This window comes from Hibiscus syriacus, unplaced genomic scaffold, assembly GCF_006381635.1.
Source record: "Hibiscus syriacus cultivar Baekdansim isolate YM2019G1 unplaced genomic scaffold, ASM638163v2 tig00111678_pilon, whole genome shotgun sequence".
Lineage (NCBI taxonomy): Eukaryota > Viridiplantae > Streptophyta > Magnoliopsida > Malvales > Malvaceae > Hibiscus > Hibiscus syriacus.
Genome location: NW_024063153.1, coordinates 917,523 through 942,270, shown reverse-complemented (window position 1 = coordinate 942,270; position 24,748 = coordinate 917,523). Strand labels below are relative to the sequence as shown.

Sequence of the window (24,748 nt, the reverse complement as noted above, 5' to 3'; positions counted from 1 at the left end):
ATGCAATATTCGATTTGATATGGGTATGATAAGAGTGTAAACAAAGGCAAGTCAAATATAGCGGGGGAATATGGATAATCAGAAAATAGACGCTTAATTTACATCTATGATTGTTCTTCCTACTAGTCTTGCAGGTAATGACAATTGAACCCACAAAAACCAGAGGGGGTAGTCAAAACAAATTAACAAAAACACAATTTAGACCCCTTTATGGAGGTCTCTTTTCCCTGATCAGTTCCAAGGGCGGCTGCCATCGTAAAGCCCTTACCTCGGTCTCGGAAACCACTATGACCTGCTTCATTATTTGAGCAAAATTAGGAGAGATTATCAAGCTTTTAGAAACTGCTTACAACATGCTATGGAGATTCTTATTCATGCCAAAAAGTTGAGAGTAATATATCCGGCAATTCAAACGGTTCACTTCTATTGAATTGAAGCGCAGAGAAATGATCTCATAATGCGTGGCAATGTGCCAGTGTTTTCTTTAGCACCTCGATGCAAGTATCTAAACGTGCAAATGGTACGAGAACTAACTAAAATTATTCGATCTCATTCAATTTGCTTGCGCCTGCGTGTTCCAGAAGAAAAACAGTAAGCTAACCTGATGGAGGAGGAGGTGCACCGAGTCCCATCACTGCCAGTTCAGGACTGACCTTTTGGGTTACTTGACCGACACGCCTTTAACGAATATTTACCTTTTTGCGCCTTCCACACGTGGCATCCAACTAAGCGAAAACACGGGTAAAGCGCGTTTCCGGGGACGCACCTTTCGCCAGCTCAACCGAAAGGGTGCCACTTCGAGAAATATATATTAAACGATGCCAAAAAGGTAAATATTCGTTTGGTCAAATAGCCGACCTTTTGTCCAGCTTCCTTAAGTATGACAATAAGGTTTTTGGCGAATATGGCATTTGCAGCTGTGAAGAAAGTGTATGCCGTTCCTTTTGCCCCCGCCCTTCCTGTTTGACCAATGCGATGGACGTAATCCTCAAGAGATCCCGAGAAGTCATAATTGATTACGTATTTCACGTCTTTCACAGCTGCCACCAACTAAATAAATAATCCAGATGACAAGGCCAGTCCAAGTTAGAAATGTGTGCCCCCTGGTCCCCTGCTATTAATATACATACCTAAGCCACGAGCGGCAACATCTGTTGCAGTCATTATAGGGCTTTTGCCAGCTTTAAACTCTGAAAGGACCCAATCCCTTTCAGCTTGACTTTTATCTCCATGGATCGAGAGAGCAGGCCAACCATCCATGCGATGTTGCCGGGTGATCTGAACACAGCCTTTCTTGGTATCCATGAAAATCAAAATTATGCTGCCATCCATTATATCCTCCAGCAGCTTCACTAATCTGAAACACCAACACAGATCAACAAACAGCCTCGACAATACTAAGTGGTAAAAAAAACAAAACCCATTCAAACAAAATAAACTGTTCTCTACTTGTTATATTTCTGACTCTCCGAAATAATGTCAACATGTTGGCGAATTGCATGGTTAGCTTTTAAATCCGCAGATCCAATTATAACCTGTACAAGATTATGCAAATAACAGAAATTAGAAACAACAAAGTCGGATGCCAAAATCCTATTTTTTTCCTTAAGATCAGATTTAACAAATTTGAGAAACCAAGGGTTATATTTGAAAAGACTAAAAAAATTTTGAATGTCAAAATAAGTTTATGTAAATAACAGAAATTAGAAACAACAAAGTCAGATGCCAAAATCCTACTTTTTGCGATCAGATGCCAAAAATTTTGTTTGAATGTTATAAAATAAAATAAAATAGAGAAAGCTAATGAGATAATACATAGAGATCGCAAAAGCATTAGATAGAAAATCAAATGTCAAAACAAAAGGCAATTGATCAAATTTCCTCAGAGGAGAAGGTAATTAGTAAAAATTGCCAAAATTGTGAAGCATCTTACTTTGTATGGATTGTAAAGAAACTGCCTTGCCAATTGTTCAACCTCCTCTGGCCATGTTGCACTCCAGTATAAAGTTTGACGATCAGGACGGATCAGCATAAAATATAAGTACCACTCAGAGAAAGAGAGAGTGAGGTAGAGGGTGAAGCTAATTAATGAGATTGCTTATATAAAAAATAGAGGTCCTACACAATCACATATTCTTTACTAAATAGAAATTTGGACAGTAACACCTATACTTTGCATTTTAAATCATTTTCCTTCTGATGGTTGAACGGCTGCATTGTACTGTAACCTAAAACAATGAATCTATTTTTTTCATGAACAATGATAGCACTAGCTTAGACTTCTGAAGTTAGCATTATTATCACCCTAAAGAGTTGACTTCCACCATATCACTTGGATAAATTAAGCAACAAGTACAACTAGCTAAGTCTGACGTCTCATTTTTAGAAGTATGCTACTCGAGTTAAAAAAATGAAAATGTAATGGGAAATCATTATGCTCACAATGAACTGTCCTCGTACATATGCAGTAACTTGTCAGTACTACCCAAATTGAGTTAAAAAAATGCAAATGTCATGGGCAAAATGGAGGGGGTTGAGGGGAAGAACATAACAATTCATAAGCTCTACGAAAGTCAACTTTTAGAACAACCCCTTGTAGTCCTTGTTTTCTCCAATAATCGATCCCTTCATTTGCAATAAAAGCACAACCCAACAACTGTCTCCTAGGTATAAAAGCGAATTGTAAACCTAACAACCAACCTAACCATCAAAATGATGTTCTTTTTACTCTAAAAAGACATATGCACAAAAACTTTTGCACAAGAGAAAAACAATCTTAGACTAATTAACAATTTATAACATGGCAGCAGTAAAATGTCAATGATTTAACATCTAGAAGAAACAAGAGCATATCAACAAAGATATAAGTAAACTGAAGGTTTAAGATGACTCTAATTGCTAAGTTTATGATGAGCATATCAACAAATAAATATTGTCGAAACTATGGCTGTCTAGTCCAGTCTTGAAACACATCGATGTCTTCTCTGCGAGAAAACACATATTTGAGAATCTTCAATTAATAAAAAAAATAACGGGTCTGTCCTCTTGTCACTAATTGCTAAGTAAATTACAGAGAATCCAAAATGTGCAAAGAACACAGAAAATTAGCTAAGTAAATGAAAAAAAAGGTTAAGCATTAAATAGGATTCGTCAACTACATTCTCCATGCAATAAACCTCAGCCAGGTTATAAAAAGGCACACCTAGTGTTCTAATGGCTAAAGAAAACATTTCCTTTAACATGATTTTTTTCATTAACAGAACCAGCAAAAATTACCCGGAAATCCTACATCTGCAAAACTCTTCACAGGCTTTAGAACCTCACGACCTTCAACTGTAATTTCTCCCTGCTGCCTATATTCTTCCACCTCTGTCTCTGACATTGCCGCCACCGAAGGGGATTCAACATAAAAATTCTTTTCGAAAGGAGTCAAACCATCCAAATCCAACTTCCTGGGTGGTTCGGCAGCATCATAGTCCCTTCTGCTGGACAAGGGCCGCACCGAACCACCGTATGCTGAAGCCCCACCAAACCCTGAGTCACTGTACCGTCACACAGAATTAAGCGGAGAGACGAAGTAACTACAATATTAGATAGGAGACTAGAAACTTCGAGAATTACCAAAATAGAAGATTTGCCAATAAACCAAAGTTAGCGTTAAAATTAGTGAAATGAAGCTATGTTAGAACTTAAATTATATTGTTTAGAACGTTAGGTAGCTAAAACAACATGAATTTCACAGAGACATTTAACAGAAACAAATTCAATTTTTAAAAAAATAACATTCAGTCTCGAGTTAATCAAAACTAAAGAAACACAAAACCTGGATGAAAAAACACAGCTAAAACTGAAAATAAACAATAATTAGTCAGTTCTAATCCACTAATTTCGGAACAGAAAAGTGCAATGAATGAACGGATTAACCTAGATATAAAAATACACAGAATAATAAATTATATAAAACATGTTAAAAGTGAAAATTAGATTAAAATTTTAAGGGGTAAACGCAAAAGTCTAAGTAGTTACCTTCTGCGGTCGCGATAGGAGGTGGGATCGCCGGAGCGGCTATCATAACGACTCATTTTCTGTGCTGCTGTTCGTGAGATTGTCATAAGTTGCTTCAAATGCAGATGTAACAAAAAAACCCTCGAATTTTCGGCCTGTCTTTGTTCTAACTAATGGTTTAGGGTTTTCATGTGTCAGGGTTTTATTTGATAAAACTCTGCGCTTCTTTCCTTTAATTGGGATTACGGTCGTAAATGAGAAGAGACAGATCGTAAGTTACTTGAGATTTATTTGATCAAAGCTCGATAAATATTTGGATCGAATGGACTCGACTCGAGCTCGACTCGAGTTCTTAACGAGCCGAAACGAATTACTCGATATTCGACTCGAAAAACTCGTGAACAGCTCCAAAAAAATATTATATTATAATTTTAGATTTTTTAAAATTATATTATTAAAAATATATTAAAAATGAAGATAACATACAAATTATGCAAAAAAATGTTATGTGACTCCTAAATAAATCATTCGCATACTTATACATAAAATATTAACATGCAAAATAAATATACACAACTTGCTGAAATGATGATTATCGACACCGTAATTGCTTTCAAGCACTGACTCACTAACATAATATTTCAAGAACTGACTCGACGACATAATGTAAACGAAGATTTGATGTACAAATACAACTAAAATGATGGGATCATATTTTATCATACCCTAATCAACAGGTTTAATGTAATAAATCAAGCTAGCTAACAACAGTTTCGTTTTGTTTTATATGTAACATGAGCACTTCAAACAAAGCAGAAATAACAGTAAAACACTCATATGATGAGATGACAAAAACGAGACGCAAAATTAAACTTGCTACCAACACAAAATTTTATTGGCTCTTATCCTATTGCTTCAAATTCGTTTCTTTCACTAGTATCAGATTTTGAGTTGATGTAAACTCTGCAATGTCTCAGATTCTTGCAGGTTCTTTGTTGTTGTGCTTGCAACTTCCTTGACCCGAGCAGGTAGGGAAGTAGTAACCTTTGCAGTGTCTTCATTCCTAATGGATGGGATATTTTCTTTCTATACTGATGGAGCAGCAAATACTAGAATCACTTGCCTGATGGTGACAGGTGGAGCAATACATGCCGGAGGAGCTCGCAGCACTTGTGCGGGAAGTGCAGATAGTGATTGTTGCACTGGAGTTGAAGATTGCGGTGGTTGTGCAGGAAGAATGGACTGTTCGGGCAGAGTAGGAATCACAGATGGTGGTGGTTGAGGGGATACCGAAGATGATATTGGATGTAAAGGGACAGAGAAAACAGGCACTGCAGTTCTTATTGTTACTGAAGGAGCAATTTGATGGCAGACTGTCCTAAATTGTCGGACATGAACATAAGGGGCTTCTCCAGCTGTAGGGAATTTCTGTGGAGAAGCCCCACGAATTTCAGGTGCTTGCCATATGAGATTCTCATTTACTGTTACTGACATGGATCTATTACAAGGAACCACCTCAGGGCAGATTAAGGGAAGGATTTTTGAGGTAGTAGTAGGAGGTTGTCGACTTGCCAGTCTCGGATTCTGAATAGGGAACTTCTTTTAAATGGTATTGAGGCATTATTGTGTATGCCTTACTTTGCTTTCTTTAGTACTGCATTTACTCCTTTGAAAATTCCTTGCATTCAATGCATTGTTGCCTATTTTATTACTAACATTCTATTCTAATTCCCTATTATAGCTGCTGATGTCTTTCTTTTTCTTCTTTATTGCAGTTCATGGGAGATCAATTGGAAGTGGAATGTTTGGAACCAGGATTTATTAACTCAGAGCTGCTGAATTTCGGGAGAGAAGAAAAGGAGGAAGAAGAAGATGCACATTATACGATATTTAGCTTGAAAGATAAAATGCCTTTCCTTTAGATGCTCCAAGGGGTTGAACTTGAGTTGGTCATGTGAGTTGATATCCCACATCAGTGGTTCTTGGGGAATAAGGAGTAAAGTGAGTGTATAAAAAGGGATGGATTTCAGCAAATGAAAATAAAACCCGTCGAGGTTGAATTGAGCTCAAAATCGAGCTTCAATCGAGCTCAAGTCTCGAGCTTCAATTGAGTTTCTAATTTTTTTTTGATTTCAAGCTTTTTCGAGTTTGAGTCGAGTTTTAATAATATATTTTGAATTCGAGTTAAGCTTGATAATTTTTAATTTTCGAGTTGAGTCGAACTTATTCTTATAATTTTCGAGTTCGAGTTGAGTTCAATAATACTCGGCTCGTTTACACTTTTTATTGGGATGACGAAGAGAAAGGGGTAAGTGGACTTTTCCTTCTCGAGGTATGTTGTCCTTGCCGTTTATGGGTTAAACGACATCGTATAGGTGGTAGGATGAAATTAAAACATGATAAATAAATACGGTGTAAAGGAAGATAACATTTGATAAATTGTTTGTGAACCTCTCGTATGACTTCAGTTTATGTTTATTTATTAATTTAAATAAATAAATTTAAATAAAAATTTTATTTTTGTTATTAAACGAATGAATACAATTAAAGATATGATTGTTTCGTTTATGTTAACAAACAAGTTCGTTTATTTATTTATTTATTTTTAAGTTTATTTATTTATTGACTTATATATCCAATTTTCCTTTTTATATTTTAAATATTAATTAAGATAACAATTAAATTAAGCAAATGGTAAACTTTAAAGTTCCACTTATAAAGTTTTAAAAAATTAATGACTAGTGGTATAGTTTCATAATTTTTCTTTGGTTTATGAATAAAAATAAAAGATAGATTGAAAACTTTAAATAAACATGTTTATTAATTCATACAATAAAAAAGTGTAGCACTTAACGCGCATTTACACGTGTAAGTGAATAAAATAAAAAAACGTAACACTAAACACATATTTATACTGATGTAAGTATGTACATCTCCCAATACCTTGGCACCTAACAATAAACACATAATTATATTAATGTAAGTATATTTCTTTATTTTTAAATAAATTGAAAATTAGAAATGATAAAAAAATATATATTAAGTTACTTGTGTACAGATTTTATTAAAATTATATATAAATTAGAAATAATAGAAAATTATATTAAGTTATTTGTGTAAAAATATAATAAATTAGAAATATAATTTATTAACGGTTAACCGTTAGTTAACTATTTATCAAAATTCGTAACCTTAATCGTTAACTATCATTTTTAATTGTTTGGTTAACCGAAACTGTTTAGTATTAACATGTTAAATATAATAGTTACACCGGTTAACGGTTATAATTAATAGTTACGGATTTTTTGAACACCCCTAATTGTTTTACTATAGGTAGATCCCTTAACACGACCTGAATTACCATGCAAAAATAAAGAAAATTCCAAAATATCTTTATATGCAGAAAACATAATATCCCATGATTTTATTTTCATTTTTGCTTTGCATCATCAACAACCCAAGTCAGTGAGTGTTGGCACAAGTGGTTGGGATTCAGGAATTTGAGCTTGTAAGGTCAAGTTCGAATCCCACCACCGTCACTCTTGGTGGGCAATATGTAAAGTCTTATGTAAATCTCAATTGGGTCTTAGGTATGCCCTGACCTTGGACTGGAGGAGCCACCACTGACCTAAACTTTTATGTACCAAAAAAAAATCAACAACCCAATGTCCCAAAAATATATCATAAAAGTATAGAAAAATATTGCATAAAAACAAAGAAAAAAATATATTATAAAGGTATACAAATAAAAAAAATATACGATATTAGAAATTAACAGACGGTCAATGACCAATATTAAGATTAGTGTCGCCACTCGTCAAACAAAAAAAATTAATCCCTTATTTTTATGTATAGTTTATTTTAATATTTTCTATCAAAAGTTAATTTATATGACTAAAAATGTATAGTTTGGATTTGAGGCTGGTGTATTTTAGAAAGAAAAAAAATCGACTTGTTCAACCGAACACGATTATACCTATAAAATGGTCTTTTTTAAAACAAAAAAACTACTAGAAGATTGATATTTTCATACGAATTCAAGAAACTTGCTGGTCGTTCTTCTATATGATGATGTTCGTATTAGAAGTTTTTATGTCGTGAAAATTAAATAAAACGACTATTGTCGTGGCATTGTGAATTAAGAATCAAACTTCTAAAGGCGTCACTATCTAAATTTTGGATTAATGGACCAACTTGATTGACAAGTACATTTGACCACATCCCTAGATACATTATAGGCTAACAACTCGTATAAATTATGTGGTTGACCAACCAACACAGACATGATTTTGGTATGTCGTGCCATGATAATTCTATATTAAAAAACTTATAGTATAATGAAAAAAGATTTTTTTTTGTTGAATTAAAGTTTTTATTGATGTTAATTTTAGGTTCATCTTAGTCCTCGGACAATGCGTTCTCGTTTCTTTTTATCTTAATATATAATCAATATATTATTTTTATAATTTTGAGAAAAAAAAACTATATATTAAAACGAATGTCGCTTTCATTTTGTGTTAGCCCTTGAATTTCGTTGAGTACTTGGGATGCATTCGGACAGCAGAGGCGGCGCAAAGGTTAGGTAGCCTCTCGGTAAAACTATCTTTTAGTCCTTTGAATTATAAAATTTATATAAGAAAATTATGGATAAACTCCTTTGGTAGTCATTAAAATTTTAGGTTTCTTTTACTTTAACTAATAAATTTCTAAAACTCATCTTATAATTTTTAATTTAGTCACTAAATTTTAAGGTTGCTTTTACTTTAACTAATAAATTTCTAAAACTCATCTTATAGTTTTTAATTTAGTCACTAAATTTTTAGGTTGCTTTTACTTTAACTACTAAACTATTTGCTTTTACTTTAACTACTAAACTATCTTTTAAGGTTTTAAATTTGCATTCACTGCAAAGATCAATTTTATGATGAATGAAGCGATCATCGATTAAATCTCGATAATGAAAATGATACTTTTAGTAAAAAAAACATAGTTTGAATTGAGATTTGAGGAGATTAAACTTTCTTTCAAAAAGTTTGAATTGAAAGAAAGAAAGAAAAAAAGTAGGTTAATATTTTCTCGAGTAGAGAAACCAAACAATGACAGAAACGACATCAAAATGAGGCTACGATCTAATAGAATCTAAAAGTTAAAATCTTTTGATCAAATGAAAATTTTATATCAATAGGAGTGACTTACATTTACTTAGTTCATAAAAAATCAACTTACGTGAAACCCATTAAGTTGTATTAGTGATAAAAAGGAAATATTATTATCTTTAGAAATAATAAAAAAATCGACAGTTCAGTTGTATAAGCAGTATAATATCTAAAGTTCGGTGGTATGTGATGTATAGTTTACACTATGTGAGGGCAGCTAATTTGGAAAAATAACATTTTGATGGACATAAATTTAATAACAGATTATTCACGATATTAACCAATGAAAAAGAAATAGGGTGATGGTGGAAACGTGTAGGGAAGAAGAAATGAAATGAAACGTGGCTCATGTTTAAAATATTAACGTATGATCTCCTGTTCTTTCACTAAACAAATAGTATAAATTTATTGCCTATTTGACATTCAACGCAGCCTTCCCACAAGACTTTTCCATTTCCATTCCTATGAATCTCCCATTAATCCTCCATTGTCAACCACCAAGAACCAGAAGAAGATGGAACATCGAGGTTTTGTGCTTACCTTGTTGATCTCCCTCTCTTCTGCTTCAGTGTCGGCTACATTATTCCCCAACATAACAGCTATTCCGCCATGGCAGCAGCACCCGAATGCCACCACCTCCGCCGCATGGGACGCCTTCACGAAGTTAGCCGGCTGCCACTCGGGAGAAACGCGAGATGGTTTGTCTAAGCTCAAACGATACTTCAGCAACTTCGGTTACATCCCCAATTCTCCGTCGTCTAATTTCACCGACGATTTCGATGACGAGCTTGAAAAGGCCTTGAAGACGTACCAGCAGAACTTCAACCTTGACGTTAACAGTCAACTCGATGATCGGACTCTTGAGCACATCGTGCGACCTAGATGCGGTAACGCCGATGTTGTCAATGGAACATCTTCCATGAACTCCGGTAATTCTTCATCTTTCGAAACCGTTGGACACTTCCACACGACGGGTCATTACACTTTCTTCCCGGGAATGCCGCGTTAGCCTGCTAACAGGAGGGACTTAACGTACGGTTTCTTACCCGGAAATGAATTGACGGACGAGGTGAGGGCCGTCTTCAGCAGCGCTTTCCAGAAATGGTCCGACGTTACGACGCTGACTTTCACGGAAACGGATTCGTACTCCACCGCCGATATCACGATCGGTTTTTACAGCGGAGACCACGGAGACGGAGAACCGTTCGATGGGATTTTAGGGACGTTGGCTCACGCGTTTTCTCCTCCGAGTGGGAGGTTCCATTTGGATGCGGACGAGAACTGGGTCGTTTCCGGCGACGTCATGAGGTCGGAGATGCCTTCGGCTGTGGATTTGGAGACGATGGCCGTTCACGAGATCGGGCATTTGTGAGGCTGGGGCATTCGTCGGTGGAAAATGCGATTATGTACCCTACGATCACTTCGGGAACGAGGAAAGTGGAGCTTGGAGATGATGATATACAAGGGATTCAGTCGTTGTACGGCACTAATCCTAACTACAATGGCTCCACCACGCCGACCGCCACCAGGGAGGACAGGGAAAGTAGCGGCGGTGAAATACCTTACTTGGCTTCACGCTGGACCCTGGCCGGATTCTTGGCCATTGTAGTTCAGATCTTACTTGTGTAAATTACTCGTAGATTAAACACATTGTTTATATTACTTTGTTTTATTAGTAATTTGATGTATCGTTAAATTAATTAAAATCATATCGCTTTAGTTGAATTAAGATTTTTCGTTCAACGTCTTAAAATTACAATAATATAATATTAGTATTTGTTAAGCCAATAAGTTTATTTTGTTGATCATTTCATTCTAGTTTGGGTATAGAATTACAATCGTAAGAAGACGTTCATTTAACCAATATTTATTTTATGATAAGAAGTAGATATCGTGAGAATTACAATAAGTATTTGTTAAGCCAATAAGTTTATTTTGTTGATCATTTCATTCTAGTATGGGAATAGAATTACAATCGTAAGATGACGATCATTTAACCAATATTTATTTTATGACAAGAAGTAGATATCGTGAGAATTACAATAAGTATTTGTTAAGCCAATAAGTTTATTTTGTTGATCATTTCATTCTAATTTGGGTATAGAATTACAATTGTAAGAGGACTATCATTTAACCAATATTTATTTTATGACAAGAAGTAGATATCGTGAGAAAGCACGAGTCTACTTAGGTATATGAAAGTTAGATATTCATTCTCATGTTGAGCTGGGCCGGCCATGGGCCAAGGTAGGAGGGCTCCCGCTCAGGGTTCATGGGCTATAAACGAAAAGAAGATTTTAGTATAATATTTTTTAAATTTTCAATAATAAAAAAGACTAAAATAAAATAACGAGACCCATGAGTTTATTAAGTTTAATAAATTGTTCTTCCAAATCCCATAAAATCTTAATTTAATATTTTTTTGTCTAAAATTCAAAAAAAAAATCCAATTAAATCTCTTTAATTTTGGTCTCTCCAAATCCTCACAATCAATGCACCAAGTCTCTTTCTCAATTTTTCATATCAATGCATGGAAAATATTTTTTTAAGTTTAATTAGCATGCTTCTTTTCTCTTCCATAATTCACAATTCCTTTGAAAATTATTACTCTCACCTTTTAATTTCTCATATTTCTCACACACAAAACACAGAGTCACAATTATTTATAGCCAATTGTGGTACTTCAATCATATTGAAGATTGTTATTAAAACTCTGGGTCAAATCATGTTTCTAAATCATTTTTTTTTACTTTTATATATTTCTAAATTCTAGATAAGATCATTATTTTATTTCTAAATGCTATGTTATGCATTGAGAAAAAATTTGTTGGAAAGAATTGACACTAACACTACCAAATTTTATATTACATATTTTTAAAATTTCTTTTGAATTAGAGGCCCATTTTTATAATTTCTCCCCAAGTTAAAAAATAATCAGGACAGGTCATGATGTTGATGGATATTTATAGTAACCCTAGTTATTGTAAAATATAGAAACAAGCTTGTGAGCTAAATTGAGAAATATTAAGAGTCTAGGGATCTAAAGAAACAAAGAAACATGCTTACGAGCTAAATTGAGAAATATTAAAAGTTTAGGGACCTAAAGTTTTATTAACTGCTAAAATAAAATCAAAGTTGAAATTAATTTGAAATTTAAGATCAAAATTATTAGTTAATCTTGAATTAAGGACTTGCTCAAAAAATTCTAAACATCTTAGGGCCGAGATTTTATTTAAATACTATATTAGAACTGAATGCAAAATCCTAAAGCGCGGCAGGACTGAATTGAAAAAAAATCCAAATGTTATGGCCGAAACAAAAATTAATCATCCAAAATAGAACTAAATTGAACTATGTTCAAAAATAAAAGAGCTAAAATTGCAAATAAACCAAACAGAAAAAAGATGTACGACTCGGATACCGGGCAATGTTAGAAGTGCTTCATTTGGAGTTACCCGCGCGTAACATTCAACATCTTTTAAATTAAAAATCTATGAATTTTAGCACTCAATAGTCATACATGCATCACGCATGTTCAACCAATTTCAATAATCAGTTCATTCATTTTCTTCCCTATAAATAATGGGTTTTTTTTTAATCCAAAGATTCAAACAAAATTATAACCAACGATGTCATCTTCAAAATCCTTCTCTTTTATTTACTTCATAATTTTTATTTTTCTTCTCGAAATAGCTTTCCAAGCTGATGCTAATTACTTTAGTTGTTCCGACTCTTTTGGAGCCGGTACTAGTGCTATTTCCTTTGGCTGTTCCTACTCTAGGAATGAATCCTCCTATAGTTTTGAAGCCAACCTAAATCAGCTCATCTTGTACCTCTCTACTAATGCTCCTCCGAGACGGTTCGCCCTTGGTGTCGTAGGTGAAACACCGGACAAAGTGTACGGTCTCGCACTTTGCAGACGCGATTACTCCGAGACCGATTGTAAAACTTGTATTCTTAAAACAGGCTGTTTCATACGGAAGCGCTGCCCAGACTACGGTGCTGCAGTCATCCGATACGATACTTGTCTTCTAAGGTTCTCGAACGTTCCATTCCACGGCCGGTTTGATAATTTATACGAGGTTTACGCATCGAACTCGAATAAGGTGAGTGAATCCGATTCATTCGACGAGAAGACCAAGGGGCTGCTGCGCCATTGTTGGCAGTTGTAACTTCAGATACTTTCGCAGAGATAAAGCCATTCCGTCTAAGCATAAAAAACACAGTTAAATAAATTAAGTAGGTCAATATTGTGCTTGTTTATTAATCTTAAGTGTTTGAGTATTGTGTATTATATTCGTTCAAGAAAACAATATTTTGAATAATTTCATATAAGGAAGTATAGATATAAATCTAAAATTTTAAATAAAATATTAATTCAATATATAATAGGATACACTAACTTTAGTTTATGTTATTGTATATATGAAATTTTAGTTTTATTTTCAAGGTCACTATCACTAATACAAACATGACACTATTTTAAGTGTATTTATGTGTGGGTGATTTTTTGCAATAATGCAGTTGAAAAAAAATTGTTCGAATAGTGCACTCTCGGAATTATTTGCTCGAATGGAGTGAATGTTACAATACACATCGAAGTCTCCCCGCATCTCTTCAAGGTCGCATGGAACACCATGCGACTCCCACTCCCCGGATCACAATGCGTCTCTCCCCTCCCCCAATTTTAGCCGTCCCAATTTTTTTTATCTAAAGATTAAAACTTAAATAAAAAAACAAAATATGAAAAAAATATGGGAGACACATTGCACTCCATGCGTCTCCCCCAAATTTATAATAGAGTCACAAGGATTGTAATGTGTCTTTGGGGTGTATTGTAGCAATCACCATACTTGAAGAAATAATATCGAGAGTGCACTATTCGAACACTTTTTTAAACTACATTATTGCAAAAAATCAGCCGTTTATGTGTGTACATACAATTATCGTGGGGTGATTTTTTGCAATAATGCAGTTGGGAAAAAATTGTTCGAATAGTACACTTTCGGAATTATTTGCTCAAATGAGGTGAATGTTACAGTACACATCAAAGTCGCTTGGGCTTCCTGCGTCTCCCCAAGATCGCATGGAACACCATGCGACTCCCCCCTCCCCGGATCACAATGCGTCTCTCCCCTCAATTTTAATCTTCCCAATTTTTTATCTAAAGATTGAAACTTAAATATGAGAGACGCATTGCACTCATGATCTATGAATTCGTTCTAATAGAAGATGTCATATTCAGATATCACAGTAAAATTCAGACTTAATTGGAATCAAATTCAAACGTGGAGTTCTTCGGCCAGGTTAATAATCTAAATAGGTTCTACATGTGGAACTCGAATAACATGAGTAATCCCGGAATGTATGCCGTCGGAGAGACGTAGCTGTATGGATCAGAGAAACTTTACGGGTTGACTCAGTGCAGGAGGGACCTTTCCAGTAGTGAGTTGGTTGTATTTAGGTGGCCACTGAAGCCATTAAAAACCAGAGCATGTGTTATGTATTCCATGGGTCTTACAGCCCAGTAGGACATGATCAGTGTGTGAACAAATTCAAGTCTGATCTAACCCATAAACAAATCTATTATATATTTTTTGTTTTCTAAATCCAAGAAAAGGCCTCATCCAATGGGGAAAAATACAAGTTCTAAATCCATGTAGCTTAGCTTATATGACTATATTCCATCTGTTCTATAAATTATATAAATTTGGATTTCAATAAATCAAAAATGTTCTTGGGGTACACATATTTTTTTTGACAAATTCTATATCTAATCTTAACCCTATTTAAAAGGGAGGAGAAAGAAAACTCTAGGGGAAGGAAATAAATAATTATTGTTTAAAAGTTTTAATTTCAACCATTAAACTAAATTAATTAAATGATAAAAATAAATTAATTAGAAATTTAATCCTTGTAAGTTAGGTCTCTTTAACTTAGTCATAAGTTTTTTAGTATTAATGATTTATTTACTTATTTATTGTTTTAGCATATTTATTTATTTTAATATTATTTATTATCATTAATTATTATTATTATCATTACCAATACCTTTTTGTGTTTCATTTATTTTAAAAAATGTGATTATATTTTTTTTTAATAAGGTACTAATTTTTTAGACGTAGTAAGAGTGTTTTAATATTTTCGTAAGTGTCAATAATCTTGATAGAGGATGATTAAAAACTCTTGGTCAATACTCCCTTAAACTGTGGTTCAATATCTATTATAAATAAAATTATTTTAATTTATAAATCTTCAATCATACCTAACTTAAAATAATTAACGATTATCGCAAATAATATTAAAGAAAATTATTTTCAAATTTAAAAACAATTTCGAGAATTATTCTCATAAATTTTCCCGTATTTCACATTATTAATTTTCCACACGCGATGACAGCGAGTGGGAATGAGGTTAAGAAAATAAAAAATATAAGCTTTCGTAGTTCCATGAAAACATGTTTTCATTTTAAACGTAGAGCCAAACAAATCTTCAGCTTTATTTATCACATCTTTTTTAAATAATAAATTTTCAAAGAATATGGAGGGTGGTGAGAAATCATTAGATATGGCTTTGCCTTTAGATTGATGGATTGAAAACGAAGCTCCACGCGCCAAAAGGCCAATCGGAAAGGGTCCCCCACATTTCATTTTCAATCCCCCAAGTTCTTCACTGATTAAATGCAGCTGCAAACCACCTTCACTTTGAGCAAAAGTTCAAACTTTTTTCATTTTCATTTGGCGAAAGTAGCAAAAGTTCTATTTAAGGTTTGAAAGAAATGGAGGACTCAATTTGACAAGCACATAAGCAGCTAACTTTTTGGTTTGGTTTTTATCGTCTCCCTCTCCTTTTTCCTTTTTTTTTCTTCTTCTCGAGAATAAAGTGTACAAGATAAAGAATCCTGTGAAAAAAGGCATTGCTTTTGAGTGTGAACAAGAGTGTTATTTGTTCTAAAGTTGTTTTCTTCTTGACCATGGCCATGGATTCCAACTACTCCAAGCTTCCTGTAATGCTGAATGCTTTGTTGGTTGTTCTGTTAGCTTCATGGGTTTGTTCAGTTTCTGCTTCTGTTTCATATGATCATAAAGATATCACCATTAATGGCCAAAGAAGGATCCTTCTTTCTGGTTCCATTCACTACCCAAGAAGCTCCCCTGAGGTAAACTCATGCATTTCCAAATCTATTATGTTTAAATGAGCTATGCATATGTTCATGCCTGTGTATCGTTCTGTTAATCTATTATTTTTAAATGAGCTAGCTATCTTTTTTCCTGAATTTGGGGGGTTTTGTTTGGCAGATGTGGCCATATCTTATACAGAAGGCTAAAGAAGGAGGGCTAGACGTGATTCAGACATACGTTTTATTGGAATGACCGTAAGCCTGCACCTGGAAAAGTAATGGAAAAAACACTTTTTTATGTCACAGAGCTTGTGTTTTTGGTAATGGCATAAAAAAACTTGAAACTTTCTAATTTTGGTTATTCTAGTATTACTTCGGAGGCAACTACGATTTGGTCAAATTTATTAAGCTGTAGAAGCAAGCAGGTCTTTATGTTCATCTGAGGATTGGTCCTTATGTCTGTGCCGAGTGAATTTTGGGTAATGCTAAAAATATATTTTTTAACAAGTATAAAGAAATTCAAGATAAAGCGCAGTTCAAGCAATCTCTTTAATGTTATTTTTTCCTTCAGGGGTTTTCCTGTTTGGTTGAAGTATGTTCCCGGTATCAGTTTCAGAACGAGCAATGGACCTTTTAAGGTTAGCCGATTTCCATCCGTCCACCCAAAGTTTCGATGTATTTGTTTTTATTTAATTTCTAGTTTAATCTTGTATTTTACAAACTAAATCGCTGTAATGAAGGCTCAAATGCAAAGATTTACAAAAAAGATTGTAGATATGATGAAAGCTGAAAGGTTGTTTGAGTCTCAAGGGGGTCCTATTATTCTATCTCAGGTAGGCAAATTGGGAGAAATTTCTTTGATCTGGAAGCTGTTCTTTGTTTAATTGTCACTTCATTGGAATAGAATGATGAACCAAGTCATATGCCATTTATAATGTTTGCTTTCGACAGATTGAGAACGAATATGGGCCCATGGAATATGAGCTCGGCGCACCTGGTAAAGCTTATAGTTATTGGGCAGCTAAAATGGCTTTGGGACTAGGCACTGGTGCCCCCTGGGTCATGTGCAAGCAAGATGATGCTCCGGACCTTATTGTATGTATGCTTTACATTTGATCTGCTTAACCTTTTCTTGTTATTCAGTCTATTGTATTGTATGTATGTATGTTTCGTATTCAGTCTTAATTGATATCATACTATGTTCAATCTCTTCTTTAGTGGAGTTTGCTAGTCATGGTTGAAATGAATTATTATTTTTCTTTGCACATGAGTACATGACTCTGGTTTTCTCTTTCATAATCCTGTCTGTTAATGTCTTTATTTTATTGCTTTTGGACTTTTGGTTTTTCTAGTCACATGCTGAAGCCCGCGTTCCTTTCCTCATAGGTTGGAGCCCAAATTGCACGGAAGAAAATGGTTCCCGTTCCCATGCATGGGGGATTCTCTTGGCATGCATAAACTGAAGGGACCACATCCAGTGCTGACGGTTCATTCACGATGGTCTGTTTGTTGGAGCAAATAAATGCAACTAGAGATGCAACTGACTATTTGTGGTACACAACAGAGTAAGTTGTGAATGTCAATACCTCATATTGATTTGCATAATCTGTCTTTATTAAATTCAGTGTTAAAATTGACTTTCTGATGTTCTTTACCTTTTGTTTCCATCCCCAGTGTTAAGATTGGAAGGATTCTTGAGGAATGGAAAATCTCCTGTTCTTACCGTCTTATCGGCCGGCCATGCATTGCATGCCTTTGTTAATGGTCAACTATCAGGTGTGTTTGTCGTTGCCTTTAGACCACTCTTGAAGAAAGGTGCACTAAGTTGACATATATGGTCGAAGTTTTATCTGTCTTCGGTTTATATTCTAGACTACTTAATATATGTCAATAGTAATATTTTGGCTTGCCTTGCAGTGTTTACTTGTTAAGTATAGATAATATGTTGTCCCCCTGATATTTTGCTTTCCTCTTATTCGAATTTTCAGGGAGTTCCTATGGAAGTTTAGAATTCCCGAAACTAACATTCAACCAAGGCGTTAATTTGAGAGCTGGTATCAACAAAATTTCGCTTCTAAGCATTCCTGTTGGTCTCCCGGTATGTGCTCTCACTCTCAGCTGACAGCTTCATGCTGGTGGATATTGTTTATGAGATACTAATTTTTTGGTTTCAATGCAGAATGTCGGTCCACATTTTGAGACATGAAATGCCGGTGTTCTCGGCCCGGTTACACTGGGTGGTCTCAATGAGGGAAGGAGGGATCTCTCGTGGGAGAAATGGTCTTACAAGGTCTTTTCCTTGTCATGTTAGTTTCTATTCTCCGGTTACCCCGATGTGCTAGATAGTTGATTGGTTATTTGTCCTCTTGCAGGTTGGCCTCAAGGGAGAGGCCTTGAATCTTCATTCAGTAAGTGGTACTTCATCAGTGGAGTGGGCACAGAGGTTGTTTGTCACACGAAGATAGCAACTTACGTGGTACAAAGTACATATCTCGAAATAAAACCGACAATATCATTCTTATAAAAAAATGAGAACTTAAAACGCATTCAAACGACTCCTTTAGTCTGCTTTTGCCGATACTCTTTAATTTTGCAAACGACTTTCAATGCTTCGGCTGGAAATTCGATGTTGGCTTTAGACATGAGTAGTATGGGAAAAGGCCAGATTTGGATAAATGGAAAGAGCATCGGATGCCAATGGCCTGCATACAAAGCTTCTGGAAATTGTGGTGTATGTAGTTAGGCTGGAACATTTAACAAGAAAAAATGTGGAAATAACCGTGGAGAGGCCACTCAAATATGGTAATTATAACAAACTATAATCCACTTCACAGTTGATACGACAATCATGGCGTTTTCGATAGGCTGACTCGTGGTTGCTCATTTAATGTAGTTATCATGTTCCTCTTTCATGGTTCAATCTAACAGGGAATTTGTTGGTTGTGTTTCAGGAATGGGCTGGAGACCCGAATACAATTTCTTTGGTGCGCCGAGAGACCGACAGTGTTTGCGCTAACATCAACGAATGGCAACCCAACTTAATGAATTATCTGATGAAAGCCTCTGGTAAAGTCAACAAATCCCTAAGGCCAAAAGTGTATTTAGAGTGCGATGCCGGGCATAAAATTCTCTGCAGTAAATTTTGTCAGCTTCGGAACACCGGAAGGTGTCTGCGGAAGCAACCGCGAGGGAAGTTGTCATGCACACAACTCTTATGATGATTTTAACAGGTATGGCACTTTCTTACACCATTTCATCTTCAGTTGAAATAATAAATAATAAATAATAAACCAATGACACCATGAACATTGTTCTGTCTTTGTGCTTTCAGCTATGTGTTGGGCAGCTGACCGAACACATCGAAAATCGCCGAAATAAACAAGCATCTTCTCCAAGTCCACACTCCAAGATTGTAACCATTTGTTCTGGCTTTTTTGCTGGGTCAAATTGTACAAACACACAACACACCACTTTGGCAAAAAGCACACATAAGTTTGTTCCTGCTCAAGATTTATTAAATTTTGATTTGGTTTAATTTTACAGAGTTGAAGCAAAACATGAAAAGAAGAGTCTACGAAGCAGCTATAAGTGGGAATGTAGTCGCTATGGAAGCTCTGCTCGAAGAAGATGAGCTCATTCTCGATAGGGTTTTGCTTACGACTTTCCATGAAACTCCTCTACACATTACTATCATACGCGGTCATCTTTATTTTGCCTCATCTCTCCTTCGTCGACTACTCAAGTTGTCGGGTGAATTTGACGTTCTTCACCGTCTGCCTGTTCACCTGGTCGCCATCGAGAGCCATGCGGATCTCGTTGAGCAATTACTTAGTGTAAACCGGAGTTGTTAGTTCGTAAGAGACGAGGATGGGAGAACGACGCTTCATTTGGCGGTCATGAAAGGGAGGTCGATGTTTTGAATGTGATGATTAGGTGTTGTCCCGAGGCGGTAGAAGAAAGATTGTATTGTGGGGAAACAAGCTTACACTTGTGCGTCAGATATAATTAGTTGGAAGCTTTAATAGCGCTGGTGGAGTCTTCAAATAAACATGACTGAGCGTTTGTTGCTGTCCTGGATGATACTGGTAACACCATATTGCATCTTGCCACATTTTTCAATCATTTAGAGGTAACCAATTTATTCCTCTTTTCTTTTACACTTCTCAATAGACTTTAATGCAAAATTTGACTCTGATTATGATGATGGTAAACATGTTTATCTTCCTTGTGCGCATGCATGCAGATAGTGAGATATATTGTTTCCATACCCATAATCAGAATCGAGGTGAACGTAATGAACTGAAAGGGGTTCACTGTCTTGGACTTGATAAATCATTCTCCAAGAGATTTCAAAACCCTCGAAGTAAAATTTGTTTTGATGCGAGAGATGAAATTGTTCCACCTCAAACAGAACCACCAAATAACGAGATTGTTCCATCCCAAACGAAACCACCGAATAACGTAATTGATCCATCTTAAACGAACAACTAGTATCGATTCCGAATGTTGGTGGGATGGAAATCGAAATAAACACAACGAAAAAAACATCGTGGCTCGTCCAGTTGTGGCAAGCCTGCAACAAGCACATGAGACACGATGACAAATAGATAGAGGAAATACATGGTTCATTGATGCTTGTCGCCATTTTAATCGCATTTCTTTTCAAGTTATTTGCAGTCCACCGGGTGGTGTTTGACAGCAAAGTTTGGATACCACGATGGAAGGAACTTGTGCTGTGGGACTTGGACTTGGACGTTGCACTCTTAGAACGGATGTTTAAGAATATGTGGATCCTAATGCATATATTTATTTCATAGTTTCTGTGATGACCTCTTTCGTTGTGTCGGTGATCGTGGTCCTTTTAGTTATCAGCGGACTCCCTCTAAGGAACAAGTTTTGTACTTAGCTGATGAGAATAGTCATGATTCTCGTCATGACATTCACGACGTTTTTGTTGATAAAGAGTAAACAACATAGTGGAGAAGAAAATGAACTCTTTTTTATTATATATTGTGAATGGTGAAAATACATCTTTTTATAGGAAAAATTAGGAGTAAGTTTTCTATTAGAAGTAAACTACTTAGTAGTTATCTTTATCTATCTAACTTTCTAAGAGTTAATGTTATATTAAAATACTAACTTATCTATTGCATAACCTACATTCCCCCTCAATTTGGGGAGTAAATGTTGAAAAGACCCAACCTGGATATAATCTCATTAAAGGTAATTCTTGGAAGTGCTTTGGTGAGAATATCTGCTAACTAATTCTTCGTTGAAACATAATTGAGCTTCACCGTTCAACCATTCACCTCTTCAGAGATGAAATGTCTGTTAATCTCCACATGTTTTGTTCGGTCATGATGAACTAGATTCTTTCCAATACTTATTGCAGATTTACTATCATTTTGAAGTTCAAACCATTTGTTGGCATATAACCCCAGCTCAGTTAACATTCTTTGAAGCCAAATTCCTTCGCAAATTCCAAGTGACATTGCTCTAAATTCTGCTTCTGCACTACTTCGAGACACCACCGCCTGTTTTTTATTTCTCCAAGTAACTAGATTTCCCCAAATAAATGAATAATAACCAGTTGTAGATCTTCTATCCGTTAATTCACCTGCCCAGCTTGAATCTGAAAAAATTCTTACTGTTCTATCATCACTCTTTCTAAAAATTAATCAATGTCCTGGTGTCATTTTCAAATATCTTAGAATTCTATTCACAACCTCTAAATGTTCTTCTCTTGGATCATTCATATATTGACTCACTTTACTGACAGGGAACGCAATATCAGGTCTAGTAAGTGATAAATAAATTAGTTTACCAACTAGCCTTTGATACTGTTCTTTGTTCACAGGACTTCCCAATTCTTCTCTCCTTAGCTTCAGATTTGCTTCCATGGGTGTTTCAGTCGGCTTACATCCCTTCATTCCAGTTTCTGATAGTAGATCAATGATATATTTCCTTTGGTTGATCATTATTCCTTCTTTTGACCTTGCAACTCCCATGCCTAAAAATACCGTAAAGTTCCCAAGTCTTTGGTTTCGAACTCCTTCGCCAGTAGCTTTTTTCAATCTTTCTATCTCCATACAATCATCACCTGTTAGAATGATATCATCCTTATAGACAATCAAAATTGCTTTTTTGTTGTTTGAAGATATTTTGACAATTAAAGTGTGATCTGATTGACATTGCTTGTAACCATCCTAAATAATCACCTTTGTAAATCTGTCAAACCAGGCTCTTGGAGATTGCTTAAGTCCATACAAGGACTTTAGTAATCTACATGCTTTTCCTGTATTACTCTTCACACCCAGTGGAATTCGCATATATACTTCCTCCTCCAAGTTTCCGTTTAGAAATGCGTTTTTGATGTCTAACTGATGAAGCACCCAATTCTCATTAACCGTTAATGACAATAACACTCTCACAGTGTTTAGTTTTGCTACCGGAGCAAACGTTTCATGATAATCAACTCCAAAAGATTGAGCGAATCCTTTCGCCACTAATCTCGCCTTATATCTTTCAATGCTACCATCAGCTTTGTATTTTACCGTGAATATCCATTTACATCTGACTGGTTTGTTATCTTTCGGAAGATCAACTATAATCCAAGTATTGTTGTTTTCCAGTGCTTTTAATTCCTATTCTACTGCCTTTTTCCACTTGGGATCTTTCAATGCTTCTTCCACCGTTTCTAGAACAATAATTCTATCTACACTTGCTGTAAAGTTCTTAAAACAAGGCGTTAGCTTTCTATATGCAACAAATCTCTCAATTGGATAATTTCTGCATTTTCTTACTCCTTTCCTTTGACCAATCGGCAAGTCATTATCATCAATTAAATCATTTAATTTAGTGGAAGAACTCTGATTACCTTCTTCGTTCTCCAAAGGATTCTTGTTCGGTTCCAGTTCATGACAGTGTCCATGCTGTGTGAGAGACTCGGGATTAGGTTCAAGGATTGATTTAGAAATTGGTTTTTGTCGTCTCTTGTAAATCTGCAACTCGGATTGAGGTATTTGAGGCGAAGTGATATGTTGATCATGCCGAGGTAAATGTGTTTCGGTGGACTGGTTTGTCAAGGATACGTTTTCTGGGTTCGGTAGTGTTGTTTGGTCCGGCTGTAGCGATTTTGTAGGCTTATTCGACTGGTTTAACTGGTTTGACGGTGCTGGTTGATCAAAAAGAGATGGTTGCAAATCAAGTGACAATTGTTGCGAGTCAATAAACTGATATTCATTATATGACTCCCCTTGAATAGCAGTTTTAAGGAAAAAAGGTGTTTTTTCAAAAAAAGTAACATCCATAGTAATAAAGAATTTATTTGTACGAGGATAATAACACCGAAAGCCCTTTTGAGTCGATAAATAACCCAGAAACACACACCAAAATACTCGAGGATCTAATTTGGACCTGAAAGGAACATTGAAACACAGTACAACCAAAAACTCTAAGAGGTAACAATGAAGTCATCGGTTTAAAATTGGGAAAAAACTGAAGAAAAACATCTCTCGGACACTTAAATTGTAACGGTTTACTAGGGAGACAATTAATCATATAAGTGGCAGTTAAAAGGGCTTCCCCCAAAAATAGTTAGGAACATTTGTGGAAAAAAGTAGAGATCGAGTAACCTCAAGAAAATACCTGTTTTTTCGCTCAGCAATCCCATTTTGTTGAGGAGAATTGACACACGAAGTAAGATGAATAATCCTGGGTTCCTGAAAGAAAGAACCCAAAACATTGACAAAATACTTACTACCATTGTCAGAATGAAACATTTGGATTGAACACTGAAATTGGGTTTCAACCATCTTATGAAACTGTTTAAATATTTCGTAAGCTTCAGATTTGGTTTTCATGAGAAATGTCCAGGTCGAGTGTGATCATCAATAAATGAAATAAACCACCGAAACCCATGTAAAGATGCGACCCGAGATGGTCCCCAAATATCACTATGGATCATGGTAAATGTGTTGACAGTTTATATGGAGAAGGTAGATAAACGCTCCTAGTTTGTTTAGCAAGTGGACAAATATCACAAGAAAAAGATTTTAGACTCTTATTAACAAACAAATGTGGAAACAATTTTGTAAGATAAAAGAAACTGGGATGTCCTAAACGAAAATGCAATAACATAACATCGGTTGAAGGTTCAAGTAAAGAAAATTGTTGTATAATATGGTAGGAAGTAGATTGGTGGGAAAATAAAGTTGCTGGAAATAGGTAAAGACCCCACAAAGCCTAGTACTGCCAATCATTTTCCCCAAGCTAGAATCATGAAATTCACGAAAATCAGAGTTAAATTTCGTGATACAACATAAATTGACAGATAACTTGCTAATGGAAATAAGATTGCAAGTGAGATTGGGAACATAAAGAACACGAGATAACAAAATGTCCTGATTTATTCGAATAGACCCATGACCGGCAGCACCAGATAGAGAACCATCAGCTATTCGAATAT

General features: G+C 35.3%; 2 protein-coding genes and 3 pseudogenes across 2 annotated transcripts; 3 read left to right on the top strand and 2 right to left on the bottom strand.

The window, feature by feature from the left end:
* Positions 1–33: 33 nt before the first annotated feature.
* Positions 34–4,228, bottom strand: LOC120167460 (DEAD-box ATP-dependent RNA helicase 20-like). The gene is made up of 7 exons (XM_039176466.1): positions 4,027–4,228; positions 3,277–3,542; positions 1,934–2,097; positions 1,450–1,535; positions 1,131–1,357; positions 602–1,040; positions 34–292 (listed from the first exon to the last, which is right to left on the bottom strand). The coding sequence occupies exons 1-6, from the start codon at positions 4,110–4,112 to the stop codon at positions 778–780; spliced, it is 1,092 nt and encodes a 363-aa protein (XP_039032397.1). The 5' UTR covers positions 4,113–4,228; the 3' UTR covers positions 34–292; positions 602–777.
* A 708-nt stretch (positions 4,229–4,936) lies between these two features.
* LOC120167459 lies at positions 4,937–6,972 on the bottom strand (annotated as a pseudogene).
* Positions 6,973–9,607: 2,635 nt separating this feature from the next.
* Positions 9,608–10,790, top strand: LOC120167458 (annotated as a pseudogene).
* Positions 10,791–12,743: 1,953 nt separating this feature from the next.
* LOC120167457 (cysteine-rich repeat secretory protein 38-like) lies at positions 12,744–13,333 on the top strand. The gene is made up of 2 exons (XM_039176464.1): positions 12,744–12,747; positions 12,855–13,333. Exons 1-2 carry the CDS (start codon positions 12,744–12,746, stop codon positions 13,331–13,333), a joined length of 483 nt encoding a protein of 160 aa, XP_039032395.1.
* A 2,591-nt stretch (positions 13,334–15,924) lies between these two features.
* Positions 15,925–18,779, top strand: LOC120167456 (annotated as a pseudogene).
* The last annotated feature ends 5,969 nt before the right edge of the window (positions 18,780–24,748 follow it).